Here is a 22136-nt window from a genome sequence, read left to right on the forward strand (position 1 = left end):
GATGAGCGTAATGGCGTAATTACGATTTCGCGAAATTTCGCGTAATTAGTGTAATTACGTTTATGGCCGTAAGCACATAATCGGAATGAAGAAGGATTTCGCGAAATTTCGCGTAAGCGTAATTTTCGCATTGCAAGGGGTATTACGAAATGAATGCGTATGGCCATGCTCCCGAAGCGGAAAAGTTGACGCATGGATCAATGTTAGGTAGCCGCCGACTTTAAGGGTTAATAGCAAAGCCCCCTTAAATGCTAAGAGCCTTAAACTTGGAGAATATATTAAGGAGATCAGGAGGAATAAGAGGAAAAACATTTTTTTCAAAAAGACCTTATAGTTTTTGAGAAAATCGATGTTAAAGTTTCAAAGGAAAAATGTAAACATTTAAAAACCCGCTGACTTTAACGGTTAATAGCAAAGCCTGCTTAAAGTTTAGGAACACCAAATTCCCAGGGTATATTAAGGGGATCAGTGGGAATAAGAGGAAAAATTTTTTTTTCAAAAAGACCTTATAGTTTTTGAGAAAATCGATTTTTAAGTTTCAAGGGCGAAAATGTCTTTTAAATGCGGAAAATGTCAGTTTTTTTTGCACAGGTAACAATAGTGTATTATTTTCATAGATTCCCCCAAATGGGAAGAGTTTTACTTACTTCGTTCTGAGTGTGGGAAATATAAAAAAAAAACGACGTGGGGTCCCCCCTCCCAGACCTCTTTAACCCCTTGTCCCCCATGCAGGCTGGGATAGCCAGAATGCGGAGCACCGGCCGCGTGGGGCTCCGCACCCTGACTATACCAGCCCGCATGGTCCATGGATTGGGGGGTCTCGGAAGGGGAGGGGCAGCCAAGCTTTCCCCTCACCCTCCGAGCCCTTGTCCAATCCAAGGACAAGGGGCTCTTCTCCACCTCCGATTGGGCGGTGGAGGTGGAGGCCGCGATTTCCTGGGGGGGGTTCATGGTGGAATCTGGGAGTCCCCTTTAAAAAGGGGTCCCCCAGATGCCCACCCCCCCTCCCAGGAGAAATGAGTATAGAGGTACTTGTACCCCTTACCCATTTCCTTTAAGAGTTAAAAGTAAATAAACACACAAACACTTAGAAAAAGTATTTTAATTGAACAAAAAACATAACCACGAAAAAAGTCCTTTAATATTCTTAATTAACCATTAATACTTACCTGTCCCTTTAAATAAATGATCCCTCGAAATAGCCTCGGAAATGTTCTATCAGTTACAATGTAATAAAGTTATTACAATGTAACAACTTTGTTACATTGTAACTACGCCGCACCCGACGTCACTGCCGCCGCCGCATACGCGTCTGCGCTGCACGGACCCGACAGAGCTCTGAGCTATATAGCTCAGAGCTCTCTAAAGCTTCTTTGTATTTTGGCTCCAAGGAGCCCCATTGGTCCTTAGCAGACCAATGGGGTTCCTTCAAATCAGAAGGAACCCCATTGGTCTGCTAAGGACCAATGGGGCTCCTTGGAGCCCAAATACAAAGATGCTTTAGAGAGCTCTGAGCTATATAGCTCAGAGCTCTGTCGGGTCCGTGCAGCGCAGACGCGTATGCGGCGGCTGCGAGTGACGTCGGGTGCGGCGTAGTTACAATGTAACAAAGTTGTTACATTGTAATAACTTTGTTACATTGTAACTGATAGAACATTTCCGAGGCTATTTCGAGGGATCATTTATTTAAAGGGACAGGTAAGTATTAATGGTTAATTAAGAATATTAAAGGACTTTTTTCGTGGTTATGTTTTTTGTTCAATTAAAATACTTTTTCTAAGTGTTTGTGTGTTTATTTACTTTTAACTCTTAAAGGAAATGGGTAAGGGGTACAAGTACCTCTATACTCATTTCTCCTGGGTGGGGGGGTGGGCATCTGGGGGACCCCTTTTTAAAGGGGACTCCCAGATTCCACCATGAACCCCCCCCCAGGAAATCGCGGCCTCCACCTCCACCGCCCATCGGAGGTGGAGAAGAGCCCCTTGTCCTTGGATTGGACAAGGGCTCGGAGGGTGAGGGGAAAGCTTGGCTGCCCCTCCCCTTCCGAGACCCCCCAATCCATGGACCATGCGGGCTGGTATAGTCAGGGTGCGGAGCCCCACGCGGCCGGTGCTCCGCATTCTGGCTATCCCAGCCTGCATGGGGGACAAGGGGTTAAAGAGGTCTAGGAGGGGGGACCCCACGTCGTTTTTTTTTTATATTTACCACACTCAGAACGAAGTAAGTAAAACTCTTCCCACTTGGGGGAATCTATGAAAATAATACACTATTGTTACCTGTGCAAAAAAAACTGACATTTTCTGCATTTAAAAGACATTTTCGCCCTTGAAACTTAAAAATCGATTTTCTCAAAAACTATAAGGTCTTTTTGAAAAAAAAAAATTTCCTCTTATTCCCACTGATCCCCTTAATATACCCTGGGAATTTGGTGTTCCTAAACTTTAAGCAGGCTTTGCTATTAACCGTTAAAGTCGGCGGGTTTTTAAATGTTTACATTTTTCCTTTGAAACTTTAACATCGATTTTCTCAAAAACTATAAGGTCTTTTTGAAAAAAAAAATTTTCCTCTTATTCCTCCTGATCTCCTTAATATATTCTCCAAATTTGAGGCTCTTAGCATTTAAGGGGGCTTTGCTATTAACCCTTAAAGTCGGCGGCTTTTTTATATTATACGGAGCGTTACGGTTTAACGCGAAATTACGGTAACGTTTAATGTGAAATTACGGCATGAACGAAACGCGAAATTACGCGTTTTAAATTATGCTTACGGTATTTTCAATTACGATTTTAATGGCAATTACGCTACTGTAATTTCGCATCGTAATCGCAAATTTCGCATGCGTAATTTTAGTAATGCGAAATTACGAAAATTTTAGCTCAACTCTAGGTGTCTCAGCCTTGGGTGCTGGAGGACCTTGTCCCGGCTCTGGATGGGCCTGGCAGGAAGAGAGGAGAGGGAGGGGGGGACAAGTGAGTGGACAAGGAGTCAAGTGGTGGCAACTGGTATGGAACTGGTGGAAGTGGAGAGATAGCAGGTGGAGTCCACCAAGGGACAGGGAATTGGGTAAGGAGGGTTTAATGATGGTGGTGGCAGATGAAAGAAGAAATTGTGAAAACCCATTACAGGAGAGTGAGATGGGAGGGGAGGCTGACTAGATTGTAGGTGGAAGAGTGAATAGAGACAAAACAGTTGACTTCCTAAAACGTGACAAGCTTGTGTTTGATGCAATGGGTAGGCAAGAGACCATCCCTTTGGAAACACACTGCATCTATTATTTCTATTGTACTGCCATTTTCCAGATAAGTTTAAAATGCAAATTATAGATAGAAAGGGCCGCAGTGGTGCCCAGAAGACAACCAATTTTAGTGATAGACAGTCTCATATTTATGCATTGCTAAATAAAGGGAAGTAATAGTCAAAGTAAATGGACATCCCTAAGCCAAACCGCTAGTGTCTAGTGTGAGGGCTGGGACCCACTAGGAGTGCTTTAGCGTCGCTTGCCGATGGCCGACAATCATCAAAGTGCTATGCCATGGAGCTATTTAGGTTGGCTATCATGCGTTCATATTTGAAATTAGTGTTGATGATTTGCAAGATCTCTGTTAGCTCAGGGGTTTTGGGATCCCTCCAATGTCTTGCTATGGCTATTTTAGTAGGCAGGAATATATTAGCAATCAAAGATCTCAAGGGTAATATTACAGAGTTTATACCTAGATTGAACAATGCTAGGCCAGGAGATGGCCTGAGTCTGAGCCCCGTCAAGGAGTAGATAAAGTAAATAAAGTTCTTTTGATGTTGGGGCAACTCCACCATATGTGGAACATGCTTCCTTTAGCTAAATAATTCCTCCAACATCTATCTGTATGGTCATTAAAAATAAAGCCAATCTATTAGGAGTGTAGTACCATTGTAGTAATAATTTTTGATAAATCTCTCTGTGGTTGACACAGTGGCCCATATGCAATTCCCTTTTTCTCCTGAGTTTTCCCTCAGGTGATATTTTCACAACTTGTCGTAAACAGCCTTTTAAGCCAAAAACCAGCAAGAAAATACTTAAAATTAATTTAATAGTACTTTTTCACCAACTTTTGGGTACATTTCCAATTGTAAAATGCTGTAAAGTTAGTTTAAAGAGAAGATGAAAATCATCTCCTAGGAGATAACTCTGGTGAAAAAGTTAATTGCATATAGCCCAGTGTGTTAAATTAGTTGAAAATCATATTGTCTTTTATATTATGCTATATGTTTACAAATTCTTCTTCCCATGTTTTGATGTGAGAAGACTTAACAAAACCTGCTTCATTGAGGATATGGTAAATGGTAGCGGTACCCTTAAAATGTTCGAACTGTGGTTGTAGAAGATTCATTATATCTTTATGAATTTATGATGTTAAGAATGGTGATAATTTTAAAAGATGTGATATTCTCCTATATGTATGCAGTATGCTCCATGGAGAGATTTCTGAGAAACTGGGAGCTGTGGAGTAATACTGTAACTATGTCCAGTGATATATAAAGGTTAATAGATTGCCCAGACTGAGTGACAACTGGGACTATGAGAAATTCTGAACTGGTTTGGCCTGCAGATACCAAATTAGGGTGGGGCTATATCATGACATTATAACATTGTGTCACGGCAATACAGTGATAGACTAAGATGCACTCTGTTATGTATTGCCTCATTATTACTTACTTTTTCATTTTCTTCTTTGAAGATGATTCCTATTGGTATTGTTACTATTACAGTTATTGTTCTGTGTACTTTTACTTTCAGTTGTTTGGAATTTTGTACTAGCGTTTTTCTTTTAAGCATTATTAAGACCCTGTACAGGGTCACTTGTTGACTAAACACAGAGTATTTAAAAATAATTTTCAAAATGAGGTTGTATACTCAACGCCATTAACCCGGTTTGTTTAACATGCTTACCGCTAATCAAAAATGTTTTGAAAACAAAGTGCCAGTGGATCCCTATGGGCAGGGGCGTAACTAGAAATCACTGGCCCCCCCTGCAAAACTACTGACCCCCCCTTGCTTTCTGCACAGGTAAACTGAGATCAATGGCTGGGCAGATGTATTCATTAGAACATTGTGCAGAGAGCACAAAGCTTTTTCTCTCCGTGCCCAGATTCCTCAAGCGTCAATCACTACAGTACACAGCACTTGGGGAGGGGTAGTGAGGTTGGGGGCTGGGCAATGTACACAAGACCCTGCTGCACACTGAATAGGGACTGTCTACAAATCTTTGTCTGCAAAACTTTGTATGATTCCTTATTAGTGGCTGAGCAGATGCAGTCATTAGAACAATTGTGCAGAAATCAGAAAGCTTTTTCTCTCCGCACCCTTAGTTGTCAGTCTCTCAGGCCAGGGAAGAAACTTCACCCCCCATGGAGCCCCCCTGCGGCTGAATCCCTTGCAGGGTCTATTGTTACGCCCCTACCTATGGGGTAGTCTCACTAGCAGCATTGCAATCACAAAAACTTGGCTTGCTGCAGTTTGGGGGCAATCCCAGAGCAATCACATCAGAAGGTACAGAAGGCAATTCGCGATCATTCTTGGAAATTGTGGCACTTCCGCGTTTTTGAAAAGTGAGGGTGCTTTGCAATTCCACAAAGCGCTCGTAGTGGGCCCAACCCTTAAAGAGACTCTGAAGTCTCATCAAATTCACGTTTTTATTTTAAAAATCACTTTAACATCATTGCCCTACCTAAAACGCCGCATCTCTGTGACTGAACTCGAACTAAATCCCCCCAAACTCCCTCCCCCGACTTTCTTGGGAGGCAGAGCTTTCAGCCGCAGCTCTGCCTCCATGTGCGTCAATCAGCGCCTATCTCCGCCTCTCCCCCACCCCTCTCAGTGAAGGTAGACTGAGAGGGGCGAGGGAGAGGTGTCGATCTGCGCTGATGGACGTGTGTAGAGGCCGAGCTGCAGCCGAAAGCTCTGCCTCTCACGGAAGCGCTCCCCGCAGTGTGCCCCAGGGAGTTTGGGGGGATTTTGTTAGTGTTCAGCCGCCAGGATGCAGCCTTTTAGTTAGGGCATTGATGTTAAAGTGATTTTTAAAATAAAAACGTGAATTTTATGAGACTTCAGAGTCTCTTTATGCTGCTAGCAAGTTACATAGCCTTCATCCTTCAAATTTACATGGACAGTAGTAATTTAAATAGAATAAAAAGTAATGCTTTAATTCTAACTCAGTGTTCAGTTTGAGTCTTGTCTTTTTGACATTATAATTTTAGATATTATATTTCTTACAGATTTATTTTTATTCTGCTGGGTCCAAGAAACAAACTGAAGGCATATCATGAAATTGGCAGGGCTATGGCTACATTGCTAACTGATGAGGTAAGCATTTAAAGAAACTTGCAGTGATGAGAATACGGATGCCACCATATCTTTCTTTCTTTACTAACATAATTCAAAAGAAAGTAATGGTACTAGATGTTCAAATAAACAGTTGATAATTAAAAAAAAATATGGTATTATAGAGAGCTATCAATTCATTTTACAGCCAGGAATCGAGTACAGTTAGGTCCATAAATATTTGGGAAACTGATGTTTGCCCTCTTAAAACAGAAGGTATTTGTGATCATTCAGGTTGGAGTAAGCTCTCCGTGCTTCAAGTCCTACCCCATAGAGCCAAATGAAACCATGCCATGCACTAATGAGGAACAACCAATCCGAAACAGTCTGTATGCATGTTGGATTATTGTGGCTCTATACAATTAACAAGCTGACACATCATTGCATTCCAGCGGTTCTGGAGGTGTGGCTAGCTTACAGGGACAACAAAGGATGATTTGCATATTCAGCAGTGATGCACTGTGGGACACCTCGGAGCTCACTCCAACCTGAAATTAGAAAAAAAAAAAGTTGTCTCTATCCAAATATTTATGGTCCTAACAGTATTTTCAGAAAACCAGCAATGACGATCTCTATATTAGTTTCACTACAGGTGCACTTTTAGTTACCTTGTTGACATCTGAAACGTATTATTTAAGTGTTACATTGAACCTAATGTCTCATTATTAATTTACAATGTCTTTTGAAGGATAAGGAAGGAGTTGTCACAGGTTTTTCTCTCTTTTCAGCCCTTATTCAATTCATAGTTTATCCTAGGAGATATTTTTACTGCTTAACAATAAAATGCCTTTTAAGCCACCAGCCAGCAAGAGAATGTTGGGAATAATTTTGACAGTACCTTTTCACCTATTTTTATGGCATTCATCTAAAAGTGACCCCACGAAATTTGGGCCCAGGGTGAAGCTGAAAAACGCCTCACCCAGCTCTACCAAATCTTTTTTCTTTTTTTAAACTATCCGGTACTGAATACCTAATTGTTTAGCTCCCCACATAATTTTCTGTAGCTGGTACCTATATGACATCGGGTTTTTTACGTTATTTGTACTCCAGCAATTGCCAGAGCCCAAATGACTCATAGAGCATTTTCATACCTCGTGGCAAAACAATTGGAGAATGAAGAAGAGGGTTGCAAATACAAGAGGGCTCAGGAGGAAGGGGGTGTCTACCCAGCAAAGTTAATGTCTGTACTTGGGGCTCAGGAGGGACTGCACTGCAGCCATTAACCCCTCCTGTCCCTTAGGTGCTGCTAATACCTCCTCCAGGCCCCAAGTGCTGCAATTATTCACTCCCTTTTAATGCAGCCTAGTATTTCCCCCACCCCTTTCCTTGCACTTAAAGACCGCCTAACACCGATAGGCGTCGGCAGGTCAAAGTGGTGTTACCATGGTACGAGCGGCCGTTCCATGTCAGTTCACGGAGGGAGTCTCCGTGAACAGCCTGCGAGCCTCCGATCGCGGCTCACAGGCTAAATGTAAACACGCGGGGAAGAAATCCCCTGTGTTTACATCATACGGCGCTGCAGTGCAGCAGCGCCGTAAAGGAGATCGGCAATCCCCGCCCTCTGATTGGCCGGGGATCGCCGACATCTGATAGGCTGAAACCTATTGGAGGCGGTACAGGACGGATCGCCATCCTGTGCCGCCCAGAAAGAGGAGAGGAGGGAAAGGGAGCGAGGCTGGGAATTGCCGGGGAGGGGGGCTTTGAGGAGCCCCCCCCCCACGCTAAACGCAGGTAGCCGGCAGCGATCAGACCCCCCAGCAGGACATCCCCCTAGTGGGGAAAAAAGGGGGAAGTCTGGTTGCCCTGCCTGCAAAGTGATCTGTGCAGTGGGCTGAAGAGCCCACGCAGCACCGATCAAGGCAAAATCCCCTGGTCCTTAAGTGGTTAATTGTTTTGGCCAGGACTTTCACACCTGGGTTTTCTTGGCATTTCCTTTCCTCAAAGTCTCACTTAGCACTGGGTAAATTGCTGCAAATGGGAATGTCATTATTAGTACACACATTACTCACTGCGCTCAGTGTTGCCCGTGACTCGTGTATAAGTCGACCCCTATACTTTTATGAAGTGAATCAGACCTAAATTTCTAGACTTATACTCGAGTATATACAGTAGGTTTGCTTTGTATAAAGGTATTAATTAAAAGACTGTTCCATACTCCATACTTATGCTCTCTTTGGGAAGTTGATTCTGAGGGGAAGAACGCACAGAACTTCTAAGCACCCATATAAAATTTGCACTGGAATCCTTGGCTCTGTACCTATACCACTGTTCACATCACTATAGTGATGAGCACACATTTCGCATAACAGTCATTTTGCATGGTAATTTGCAATTACGAAGCAAAATCATAATGTGAAAGTTCATATAAAATCATAATTTTGCGTCTAATCATAATCAGGAACTGTAATTTTGCGTAATTTTCACCGTAATTGCGAAATTAGCAGATTAAGATCACCACTACTTAATGAACTGTTCCAATAAACACAAATAAAAGTTTAGTGTTGGCTTAATATGGGTGAGCTGGTGTCATCTGAAGGATAGTAAAGGAAAGCACGAAGACGTTTGACGGCTGTCCATGTGAAAACATAATTTATTATATTTACTTGATAAATATTCCATACATTACATTAAACTGTATTCCAGCTGTTCCGGAAAATAGCATATAAGGCCGTGAACAAAGATGAGCTAACAGCGGGGATTGATGATTTCTTAGATGAAGTTGCTATTTTACCACCTGGCAAATGGGACCCCACTGTGCGAATCCAACCACCAAAATTTGTACCATCAGCCCAAAAAAGGTTAGTAAATCACAGTTGTACATAATCATCCTTTAAACCTGTGATTTTTAGAAATTAAAAAGTTTGATACTTACCTCGTGGGAGGGAAACCTCTGGATCCTCTGGGGCGGGCTATCACGGGACAGAGTAAGACATTTCAACACTCTCTACAATAGCGAATCAGAAGGTAAAAGATTCCGAGCACCAACTCCAGCAGTTGCAATCACCTTACTTTTATTTTCATCCCCATTGGTATGGAATGTTGCCTCAGAAGAAGCAAGTCATAGACTTGCGAAACGGCTGTTAGGCCATTCATATCGCACTTATTGCCATGTGTATGTGGATGAAAATAATAGTAAGGTGATTGCAACTGCTGGAGTTGGGGCCCGGAATCTTTTACCTTTTGATTCGCTACTTTGCATGGTTGGTCCGGAGGCACAGCTACCACACACCATATCCACCCCCATTGCCACTCTGTAATTGTGTGCCGATCTCTTCATATCTATTGATTTCGATAGCTTGCCTTATATACATTAATATTTAAAGTTAATGTATTCTGAAAAATATACAGGTAAAACTCGAAAAATTAGAATTTCATGTAAAAGTCCAATTTCAGGAATTCAACTTAAAAGGTGAAACTAATATATGAAATAGACTCATTACAAGCAAAGCGAGATATTTGAAGCTTTTATTTGTTATAATAGAGAAGCAAGCCCTTAAAGGGATACTGTAGGGGGGTCGGGGTAAAATGAGCTGAACTTACCCGGGGCTTCTAATGGTCCCCTGCAGACATCCTGTGTTGGCGCAGCCGCTCACCGATGCTCCGGCCCCGCCTCCAGTTCACTTCTGGAATTTCTGACTTTAAAGTCAGAAAACCACTGCGCCTGCACGCCCGTGTCCTCGCTCCCGCTGATGTCACCAGGAGTGTACTGCGCAGACACAGACCATAATGGGCCTGCGCAGTACGCTCCTGGTGACATCAGCGGGAGCGAGGACACGGCAACGCAGGCGCAGTGGTTTTCAGACTTTAAAGTCTGAAATTCCAGAAGTGAACCGGAGGCTGCGCCAACACAGGATGTCTGTGGGGGACCGTTAGAAGCCCCGGGTAAGTTCAACTCATTTTCCCCCGACCCCCCTACAGGATACCCTTTAAGCCCCATACACACACTCAACAACGGTCTTTTAGGCTCTCACAACTTTTCTTGGGAAACACCTAAAAAAAATCTCTTGCTATTGTTCAAGCAGCTGATAAGACTGATAAGAAGTCAATTCAACATTTGGATTGAACTCTTATCAGTCTTATCAGCTGCTTGAACAATAGCAAGAGATTTTTTTGGGGTGTTTTACACAAAAAGTTGTGAGAGCCTAAAAGACCGCTGTTGAGTGTGTGGATGGGGCTTTTATTCAATCTCTCCTCCTCACAACACTCTTGTGTCTGTCTCACATTGTAAATGCTTCTACTGGAGCCCAGCTGCCATGCTCTCTGCTGCCACCTGGTGTCCATTCAGCCATGTTCACCCTCTTAAAGGTGTCATTTCAAAAAATCCTTTCTTAGCGGGTGCTTACATAATGAAAGGAATATACATACCTAAATTCATACTTCTGTCGATGGGTTTGGGCTGGGCAATAAGTCGTGCCTTTTACACCATAGATATACTGTATATCACAACCTAAATGTATCATTTTATTTTTATTTTCAGGAAATCAATGTTGCACAGAGAAGCTAAATATCACAGCAATGCCAACGTCTATAACGAGGAGGAGAAGCTGGCACATGGGCACCATCATGTTAGCGAAGAACTGCAAAAGACCACTAAGTATGACTTCTCACAGTGTTAATAAAAAAATGTAAACAGCCAATGCTTTATATAATGTAATATTGACTATAGCTTCATATAGTCTCATATCCATCTGCCCTTTGTATGTCACTGGATAACCGCATTCCTTGACTGGCTTTTGACAAGTAAATCACTGGTGGTCACTCAGGAGCCATGACATGAGAGATTCAGTCTGTGCCTTCTCCCTTGCAGTCTGAGCAGCGAAAAATATTGCAACCCAAACAGTAACTTACACAGCTGGCTGGCAACTCCCTAAATTTAGCTGCTTCAGCAGCAATTGTGCAAGTGGACGTGCCTTAACTACCTAATGACCGCATCACGCCGATGGACGTGCCCGCAGCGGCAGCCCCAGGACCGCCTAACGGCAATTGGCGTCGAGTCCTGGAGCTGCAGATTGTCGGGGAACGCGTGCACGCATGCGCAATCGTACCCTGCTGGTTCACAGAGCTCCGCTCCATGATCAGCCTGCTAGCTGCGATCGCGGCTAGCAGACTATTTAGAGCTGACAGTGAAAAGAATTCCCCTTCGTTTACAAATCCTCCCTTTCTCCACCCTCTCCACCCCCTCCCCCCCCCCCCCCCCCCCCAAAAAAAAAAAAAGATTGCAGCAGCAATCAGTTACCTCTTTAAGGACACTAAAAGGAGGAAAACATGATTTGTGTGCTGAGTTGCAGGGCTGTGCAGCACCCTGACCAAGCTGCACAGCCCTGTATTGTAAAAAATGGCCTGGTCACCTGAACTGTAAGCAAGACTGTGGATTTTAACTTACCTCATAGTCTGGCAGCTCCACTGGCGTTCTATGGGACCCCTCCATTCTCCCACCACTGGCAGCTTCATGCGCGCTCCATGATCACTTAGCCCGGGAGCTATCTGCTCATGCGTAGTTCATTCTTTTGAGAACTGCACATGCGCAGATGCTCCTAGCTACAAAACTGCGATCCTGTAGTGGGCACAAATGGGACGGCACATGGGCAGTGGGTGCGACTGGAGCTCTAGTCACAGGAATTTCTGAGCTGACAGCGGCAGAACAGAGGGGACCGACCCAAAGGATGTCTCTTTGCCGCATGTTGCACTAATAGGGTAACTCTAGCAGCTCTTCTACTATAGTACTGGTAACACTGATGTATGTTGTCTGCGCACATCGATTTTAGGGCTTATTTCCATTTCCGATTCAGCCGTGGCTCCCATTCTGCAGCATAGCCGCAGTCTGAAAGCCGTGCCATGTTACAGGTAGGCAGCGTTTCCCCGTGGCCCTTACCAGTTCTTAGCGCATCACACGAGATATCTATCCTTGTCTGTTTATTTCACGATGTACCTCTTCTTATCAGTTTATCTAATGAATTATTCACCGAGAGAGAGATAAAGTTTGTGAATCAACCCTAAAATTTGTATATTGAAGCCTTGTACACATGCTAGATAAAACTTGGCTGATAACGCCTACCTCTGCGGAGAATCCAGCATGTGTACTGCAGCCCCTAATCTATCTTGTTCGCTCGACCAGTGACCTGCCTGGCGGATCGTTTCAGCCAACTTATGGCAGAGAGATTGTCCTGTCTACTTGCCATGCCCACCACGTGATGTCACGTAACATAACACTAGCCTGAAGGCTAACGACGCCTCTATCAGCCTCGTCCCATCCATGGTGCCAGAGGAATCGGGTACCAATCTCCAAAGGGCGACATGCATGTGTAGCAGGCTTAACTACATTTTCCTTTCTTTAGAACAAAAAAAAATCTACGCACCCTGGCATGTATCAGCTGTCTGCTTAGCCAAATAAATATTTATACGCACTAGTAGGATCAATATTTTGATGGATTGCATTCTGGGAAATGTAGGCAAATTAGAGCTGGTTTAATTGTTTTATTGTTTATGGTGGGGGGCATTAAAGTTATGCCATATGGTCAGCTTAGATGGAAATACTGTATTCCTGAGCAAGTATCTAAAGATCTGCCATCTCTTTTTTCGTGTATTCAAAAATGCTCCCTTTATTTTCATTGTAGCTTTCTGTCCCCTCTTCTAGGGTCAGAAAGTGCCTGTTGTGCCTAAATTTCCCTTCGGTATCACAGCAAGGAAGACAAAAGTGATTTCCACAAGTTCCCTGGATAGCTGCAACCTGAGCATTTGGTAGTTATGATGCTTAAATTTTGCAACCCCGAGATCTCCTCCTCAACCCTCCCGATTGCAGGTTTCATGGATCCAAGTCGAAATGATTATTTTTTTGCCTCGAAGATATGCTGTATTTTTGATGTGAACTGTAGAAAATGCAACGTAGGTGCTCTAACAAAGCACAATATAAACTGTAGTAATGTTCTGTTTTTCAACTTTAAGGATTTTTAGTGGGCTTATAAAAGATATAAGAAGAAAGGCTCCATGGTACTGGAGTGACTATTATGATGCCTTCAATATACAATGTTTCTCAACCATCCTTTTTATCTATCTTGCAACTGTAACAAATGCCATTACCTTTGGTGGCATGCTGGGAGATGCTACTGACAATATGCAGGTATGTTTCGTGTGTGCCTACATCGATTATCTGTGGGTATGTTTGGCATGTACTTAAAGTGGGATAAAACAAAACATTCAATTATAATGTTTTTTTTTTTACTTTTTATTACCCATACAGTTATCATATTTGCTTTTGTGCACAAATATTATTGTCTCTGTACAAATTATACGTTTCCAAAGTACAGTTTATCTGCTCTGAAAGCTGCCATTGCATTTTACTGCATACAGTAGCTGCTATATTTATATGTTATAGCGTATCCAGTGAATGACTTCTCAGCTCTCTCTGGTTCTACAATGTGTGCAGTCAGTTTCAGCAGGCTGCTGCCTGTATACTAATTGCAGCAACAAAGTAATTTAAACAAAAGATAATGTTATCACCTCTTCAGTTGTGGCCAGAAGCCGAGATGTCTGAGGTTAAAAAAAAACAAAACCCAAGGCTCGTGTAGCCTGGAGCGTTCTGTGCAGTTCAGAAGTACTGCATCAGCGCAGAACACTCCCACTCACAGGAGCGTGGTCGCACGCTCACGCAGACGCAGAAGTAATCGCAACGGAAGGAACCCTGGGTCAACAGCTGAGACCGGAGCTGCGGGGCGGAACAGATAGGCTGCCAGGGGCTAGAATATGCCCAGGTGAGTAGATCTTGGGGTTTTTGTTTTTTTTTAGCCCAGATGTGTCCTTTAAAGGAAACCAGAGATGACAATTAGTCAAAGTTTTATACATACCTGGGGCTTCCTCCAGCCTCATCCGCACAGATCGCTCCCACGCCGTCGTCCCCAGTCTTCTGCACCGGGTCCCGTAAGTTCGGCCAGCCGCGGCCACTCTGCGCCAGCACAGTGCTCTCTCTCGATCTTCCTCCAGCCGAAGATAGTACTGAGCAGGTGCAGTACTATTCTACGCCAGAGGGAGATGGAGGGAGCACACTGTGCTGGCTCAGACTGTGCTGGCTCTAAATTCATTTAGAATGCTGAGTAGTGTGTAAACTGCAAATATTAGTGAATGATGCACTGTTATAAAAACACTATATAACTGAAAATAAAAATATGAGAATATTTTCTTTGCTTCTAATATTCTAGTAATTATCCGTACTACACAACCAATTCACTATATCATAACTTTTTTTTTTCACTTCAGTGTCTCCTTTAAATGTGAATCAAACATTGCAAAGGAAAAAAAAAAACCATCAATGCTGCACAATTTAAAAACACAAAAAAAATCGCAAAACGTGCAATTAAAAGAAAAAAAGGCAGGTAAAATGCGATGCCATTGTAATACATTAGATGTATGACAAATGGGGAATCACAATTTCGCATGACACACGCAAATTCAAATAAGTGTGAACTAGTCAAAATGAATAATGATACCTGCAAAGTAGATGTAATAAGGGAGAGAGACACTGTATCTTGACTGACAGCTCCTAAGATAATAGAGTCACTTAAAGGGATACTGTAGGGGGGTCGGGGGAAAATGAGTTGAACTTACCCGGGGCTTCTAATGGTCCCCCGCAGGCATCCTGTGCCCGCGCAGCCGCTCACTGATGCTCCGGCCCCGCCTCCAGTTCACTTCTGTAATTTCTGACTTTAAAGTCAGAAAACCCCTGCGCCTGCGTTGCCGTGTCCTCGCCTCCCCTGATGTCACCAGGAGCGTACTGCGCAGGCACAGACCATACTGGGCTTGTGCTATACGCTCCTGGTGACATCAGCGGGAACAAGGACACGGCAACGCAGGCGCAGGGGTTTTCTGACTTTAAAGTCAGAAATTCCAGAAGTGAGCCAGAGGCGGGGCCGGAGCATCGGTGAGCGGCTGCACGGGCACAGGATGTCTGCGGGGGACCATTACAAGCCACGGGTAAGTTCAACTCATTTTCCCCCGACCCCCCTACAGTATTCCTTTAAAAGAACAAAAGACTCTTCATAACAAGTATGAAAACACATTCTAGCAGGATATAAGGATTCTGAGGGAAAGACAAAATATTCAGAGACAGAAAAAAAAGCATATTTAAAGTGAACTTGAATCAAGTAAAATTATTGAATACAAACATATGATATACCTGCAAAATAATATTATATACTTACCTCGTCGTCAGTTCCTCTCAGAAGCTCACCATTTTCTTCTTACAACGATTCCTCCAGTTCTGATGGGATTTTGTCAGAACTGAAATATATCAGTTGCTGTCAGTTATATTTCAGTTGCTGTCAGGACAACTGATGAGCAAGGTAATGTCCACGTTTCCCTATGGCTCAAGTGGGCAATATTACAGTTTAATAGTGTACTGAACAGGAAGCTGTTATGGGGTAATAGCCATTTTCAAAATGGAGGACGGAGCATTCTATTGATCCCGGTGAATAAACAGGACGCAGGAGAGGAGAAAGAGATTGATGAGTAGACTACACAGGTGGTAAGTATGACCTGTGTATGTTTAGTTTGACTTTTCATTTTCAGTTTAGGTTTGCTTTAAATGTATTTCAAAGTGTATTATACGTGAGCAGGAAAATTAACAGATTTTTTTTATTTTTTATTTTTTTTTAGGGAGTTCTTGAAAATTTCATTGGAACTGCAATCTGTGGAGGAGTTTTTTGTCTATTCGCGGGGCAGCCTCTGACCATATTAAGCAGCACAGGACCCGTCCTTGTCTTTGAGAGGCTTTTGTTTAGTTTTAGCAAGTAAGTGTTATTATTGATATTATTTATATATGTCATTATTGTGCAAAAAATAATAATGTTGAAAATGGTTTAAAAGTAAGTCTAAAACTTGTCTCAACTTGTCCAGGATGAAATGAGCTAACCTAACATGCTAGACCCTAAATTCTGTCTCCTGGGAGTTGTCAATTGTCTCTCAATGGTCAGTGGCTTAAAAGTACTAAATAATCAATTCTGTGTACAAGAAAATAATAATTGCAGTTTATTGGCTGTTGACCTTCCTATCCTATTTTTTGAATTGGATCAAGTTGGTGAACCACACCCTGTCCATTCGCTGTTGACCTTCCTATCCTATTTTTTGAATTGGATCAAGTTGGTGAACCACACCCTGTCCATAAAAAAATGTATCTATCCCCATAGGGGTTGCCCTTTAAAGTTTGACTAGCTGTGCGTTAAGTGGATAAAGAACCCTCAAACGACCTTGACAACTATCAAAGAAACAGTTTTTCTTTAACCTGCCTGGCGTTCTGATAAGATCGCCAGGGAGGTTGCGGGAGGGTTTTTTTTTAATAAAAAAAAACTATTTCATGCAGCCAACTGAAAGTTGGCTGCATGAAAGCCCACTAGAGGGCGCTCCGGAGGCGTTCTTCCGATCGCCTCCGGCGCCCAGAATAAACAAGGAAGGCCGCAATGAGCGGCCTTCCTTGTTTTGCTTCCCTCGTCGCCATAGCGACGAGCGGAGTGACGTCATGGACGTCAAACGACGTCCTGACGTCAGCCGCCTCCAATCCAGCCCTTAGCGCTGGCCGGAACTTTTTGTTCCGGCTACGCTGGGCTCAGGCGGCTGGGGGGACCCTCTTTCGCCGCTGCTCGCAGCGGATCGCCGCAGAGCGGCGGCGATCAGGCAGCACACGCGGCTGGCAAAGTGCCGGCTGCGTGTGCTGCTTTTTACTTGAGCCAAATCGGCCCAGCAGGGCCTGAGCGGCAGGCTCCGGCGGTACTGGACGAGCTGAGCTCGTCCAGACCGCCCAGCAGGTTAAACCCCACATACCTATGAGCTTTTAGCCAGCAACACTAAAATGCTGTTCAGAGGCCTCACATCAAAGCCTGTATGAAAAAAAGCTGTTTACCAGCTGTTTTGTAACAATTTTGTGTCGGCATCGGGGGGAGGGGGAGGCAGAGCTGAACTGTAACCTGGTTGTAACCTGTTTACTTTATACTACGTGACAGAGAGAGACACACAGACAGGAACACAGAGCTTCAGCTGATGATTATTTACACACATTTGAAGCTATATTTTTGCTTTCTATCCTTCAGAACACATTTTACTCACAGTATTAGAGCGAGTGAAGATTGTATCTGTGTGCTGGATGTTCTGGACTCAGTCCTCCATAGTAATGCCCACAGTGAGAACTGTTCTCAGTAAATGTCATTTTCTTATATAAAACATGAAAAGATGAAAAAAGCATTTGTATTGCTATGTGCTAGAAATTACTGGAAATATATGTGGCATTTAAAATTATAGTTAACTTTGATAGTTGTCCTTTAAAGCAGTGTTCCCCAACCCTGTCCTCAAGGCCCACCAGTGCATGTTTTGTGGAAATCCACAGAGGTAGTTAATCACTTTGGGACCACAGTGCTAAACCCTCCTAAAGGCCAGGCCACTGGCAGACTGAAGGCGGAGCTCCGCCTCCCAAACAGGAGATGCGCGCCCAGCCTGTGCGTGATCTCCTGCAGTAGCTGGTCCCAGGACTTGACGCCAATTGGCGTTAGGCGGTCCTGGGGCTGCCGCCGGGGTCACGCCCATTGGTGTGACGTGGTCTTCAGGTAGTTAATCAGCTCTGCTGAGACACTAATTACCCCACCTGTGAATGTTTGTGATTTTCTTCAAAACATGTACTGTTGGTGGGCCTTGAGGACAGGGTTGGGGAACTGTGCTTTAAAGATATGCCATCTTTGATGGTATGAGCCCCCAAATAGACATTAATAATGTTGTGGTTTTCTTTCGCAACATACAGTGGGATGCGAATGTTTGGGCAACCTTGTTAATCTTCATGATTTTCCTATATAAATCGTTGGTTGTTACGATTAAAAATGTCAGTTAAATATATCATGTAGGAGACACACACAGTGATATTTGTGAAGTGAAATTAAGTTTATTGGATTTACAGAAAGTGTACAATAATTAGGCAGGTGCATAAATTTGGGCTCCACAAAAAAATAAATTAAATCAATATTTAGTAGAGCCTCCTTTTGCAGAAATTACAGCCGCTAAACGCTTCCTGTAGGTGCCAATAAGAGTCTGGATTCTGGTTGGAGGTACTTTTGACCATTTCTCTTTACAATTACAAAACATCTCTAGTTCATTCAGGTTTGATGGCTTCCTAGCATGGACAGCTCTCTTTAACTCACACCACAGATTGTCAATTATATTCAGGTCTGGGGACGGAGATGACCATTCCAGAACGTTGTATTTGTTTCTCTGCATGATTGCCGTAGTGGATTTTGAGCCGTGTTTAGGGTCGTTGTCTTGTTGAAAGATCCAGCCCCGTTGCAGCTTCAGCTTTGTCACGGATTCCTGGACATTGGTCTCCAGAATCTGCTGATACTGAGTGGAATCTATGCGTCCCTCAACTTTGACAAGATTCCCAGTCCCTGCACTGGCCACACAGTCCCACAGCATGATGGAACCACCACCATATTTTACTGTAGGTAGCAGGTGTTTTTCTTGGAATGCTGTGTTGTTTTTCCTCTATGCATAACACCCCTTGTTATGCCCAAATAACTCAATTTTAGTTTCATCAGTACACAGCACCTTATTCCAAAATGAAACTGGCTTGTCCACATGTGCCTTAGTGGCTCTGTTTGTGCTGTGGGCAGAGAAAAGGTTTCCTCTGCATCACTCTAGAATACAGCATCTCCTTGTGTAAAGTGCGCCGGATGGTTGAATGATGCACAGTGACACCGTCTGCAGCAAGATGATGTTGTAGGTCTTTGGTGCTGGTCTGTGAGTTGACTCTGACTGTTCTCACCATTTGTTGCTTCTGTTTATCCGAGATTTTCCTAGGTCTGCCACTTCGAGCCTTAACTTGCACTGAGTCTGTGGACTTCCATTTCCTCAATATGTTCCTAACTGTGGAAACAGACAGCTGAAATCTCTGAGACAGCTTTCTGTATCCTTCCCCTAAACCATGATGGTGAACAGTCTTTGTCTTCAGGTCATTTGAGAGTTGTTTTGAGACCCCCATGTTGCTACTCTTCAGAGACAATTAAAAGAGGAGGGAAACTTGAAAATCACCCCCTTAAATACTTTTTTTCTCATAATTGGATTCACCTGTGTATGTAGGTTAGGGGTCACTGAGCTTACCAAGCCAAATTGACTTCCAATAATTAGTTCTATAGTTTTGGAATCAATATAATGACTACAGTACCCAAATGTATGCACCTGCCTAATTTTATTTAAACAATTATTGCGCTCTTTCTGTAAATCCAATAAACTTAATTTCACTTCTCAAATATCACTGTGTGTGTCTTCTACATGATATATTTAACTAACATTTTTTATCGTAAAAACCAACGATTTATACAGGAAAATCATGACAATTAACAAGGTTGCCCAAACTTTCACATCCCACTGTACATAGATTGTTAACAATTGCCTATGCAACTCTCTTTCAAATATGATACGACACGGAGAGCACTGCAAAAGATTAGAAGATAATTAAAAACTGATCAGGAAAGGAAATAAGTGCTGGCCTACCTTCCAGCAAGGACACCAAAATGGTAATAGTAGTTTATTGATTCAAAGTACAAAAGACAACACGTTTTATTGGACCAGTCCACTCCCTTTGAATCAATAAACCGAAGCCGGTCATTTCGGTGCCTGGTGTTCAATGCCAAGTGCCAAAGCTGGGCACCGCCATAGCACTAGTGCTATGCTACGCACCCCGCACAAGGGTGATCCCGGGATCCAGCGATCACCAGACCAGACCCAATTACATCATCTTCCTCCAAGTTGTTACAGCTCGAAGAGGAAATAGTATTTAAAGGGACCCTCAAAAAAATGAAACTGGTACTTACCTGGGGCTTCCTCCGGCCCACCGTAGGCCGCGAGGTCCCACGGCGTCCTCCTGACTCCTCTCCCGGTTCCTATTGGCGGCTTCGTTACCGCCGACTTTCGGGCTGAAGGTCGGCTGGGTCTTCTGGAACGGGGACGCTCCACATCATCACGCTGGCTGCTACGCGTCACCTTTATTTCCAAATAAAATATTATCGCCATACATTATACTAGGGAAGTAATTAAAATATTGTAATAACCAGGACAAATGGGCAAATAAAATGTGTCTGTTTTACCTACAATGGCACAATGGCATCTACATGGCTGAAAGCTGAGAAATGGTGAATTTTAGCAATTTTTTTCTTCTTCTTCCCTGTAAAATGCATATATAATAAAATAATTTTTAGCAAAAAGTACTGCCCAAAGAAAGCCTAGTTTGTCCCGCAAAAAATAATATATAGATCGTTTCAGTGTGATAAGTAGTCAAGTCAAAGGTATTGGCAAATGATTGGGAGGAGCGTTATGTGAAAATTGCCCTGGTCTAGAAGTGGAAAAAACTTGTGGTTGGAAAGTGGTTAAATAAAAGTTATATTTTAATCAATATCTCCTGCAAGAAGCATAAACATATATTAGAATGAATGTAGTTATACTACATCAGTTATAGCCATGTTACAAAAACAGTAAAAAAAAGTATATTTTTGTGTGTGTTTTTTAACCGCTGATTCGTCTGTATTTTCAGGAACTACAATTTTGCCTATTTGGAATTTCGCCTTTGGATTGGATTGTGGGTAGCATTTTTTTGCCTTTTATCAGTAGCCACTAATGCTGCTTACCTGGTGCAGTATTTCACTCGGTTTACAGAGGAGAGCTTCTGTGCTCTGATAAGCTGTATTTTCATTTATGACGCTGTGAAGAAGATGATACACTTGGCCGATCAGTTTCCTATTAACTGGAGATACTCCATAGATGATGTAACAGAGTACAACTGTAAATGTGTTTTGAATGGCACAGGTAAGCATGCGCATGCAACTTTACTAGTTTACAATCAGTGACGTCAAAGGTAGTCATACACAATTCAAGAAAATCGTCTGATTCTCAGTTTTTTTTTAAATAGAATTGATTCATTGAATACAAAAATGGAAAATATTTTTGTTGCGATTGAGGAAAAAAAGAATTTTTCTTTTAAATAAAAATCTGATCAGATGAGTTGGGGAAAAACAAATAGACATACAAACTAAATGTTTTGTTCGATTTTTTTTTTCTTCTAATTTTTGGAAAAACCAATTCAAATGTATGGTACTGTATACAGTATTTTTCAAATTTTGTTGATCAAGTAGAAAAATTATGAAAAATAAATCAGATTTTTCTGGTTGAAAAAAAATAATTAAACCACATATAGCCAACTTTACAGAGACTGAAATGCATTGTAAAAACAAATCTGGCAATGTTTAGCTTATAAGTTTCTTAGAACGAGCTTTTAGAGATCTAAAGTCTAATTCATATACACAAACTCACACATAATTTATCTTCTGTCTCCAGACAAGGGGTCTGGTATTGTGTAGAGAGAGAATCAGCTAGTATGTGAGCTCCCCTAGCTCTGTTTAATAGCCATCCTGTGCCTTTTGGCAGTTTGGGTCTGCCTTATAATGGGGGAGGGGAGGCATGTGCTTTTCTTTTGGTCATCTTTTTGAGATGTCACAGTGGAAATGTCACATAATGAAGAAGTACCACCTGTCTGCAGTGGGGATATACAGTATATTGCAAAGGCTATGTGGCAAATTCTCCCTCCACCCCCAAATTGAACAGCGCCCACTGCTGTTCACGGGAGTTATCTGGATGTCCTCCTGGCCTAATGGAAATCTCCAGTAATGAAGGGGAGATCAATTCCCTATAAATACAGAAGTCTTCTGCCAGGCTCCATTACCCAATGGCCATAAGTCTGAAAAGTAATAAACACACCACATTG

The 22136-nt window shown here is 42.7% G+C and overlaps 1 protein-coding gene across 1 annotated transcript in view; it reads left to right on the top strand.

The window, feature by feature from the left end:
- LOC137562417 (electrogenic sodium bicarbonate cotransporter 1-like) overlaps positions 1-22136 on the top strand; it is a 74882-nt gene that overhangs the window by 19532 nt on the left and 33214 nt on the right. Inside the window, exons 7-12 of the mRNA XM_068273760.1 lie at positions 6253-6340; positions 9002-9156; positions 10836-10952; positions 13301-13475; positions 16004-16137; positions 20910-21181. Of these exons, the coding sequence (XP_068129861.1) occupies positions 6253-6340; positions 9002-9156; positions 10836-10952; positions 13301-13475; positions 16004-16137; positions 20910-21181 (941 nt within the window). The remainder of the gene's footprint in view (positions 1-6252; positions 6341-9001; positions 9157-10835; positions 10953-13300; positions 13476-16003; positions 16138-20909; positions 21182-22136) is intronic.

This window comes from Hyperolius riggenbachi, chromosome 3 (genome assembly GCF_040937935.1).
Source record: "Hyperolius riggenbachi isolate aHypRig1 chromosome 3, aHypRig1.pri, whole genome shotgun sequence".
Taxonomy (NCBI): Eukaryota; Metazoa; Chordata; class Amphibia; order Anura; family Hyperoliidae; genus Hyperolius; species Hyperolius riggenbachi.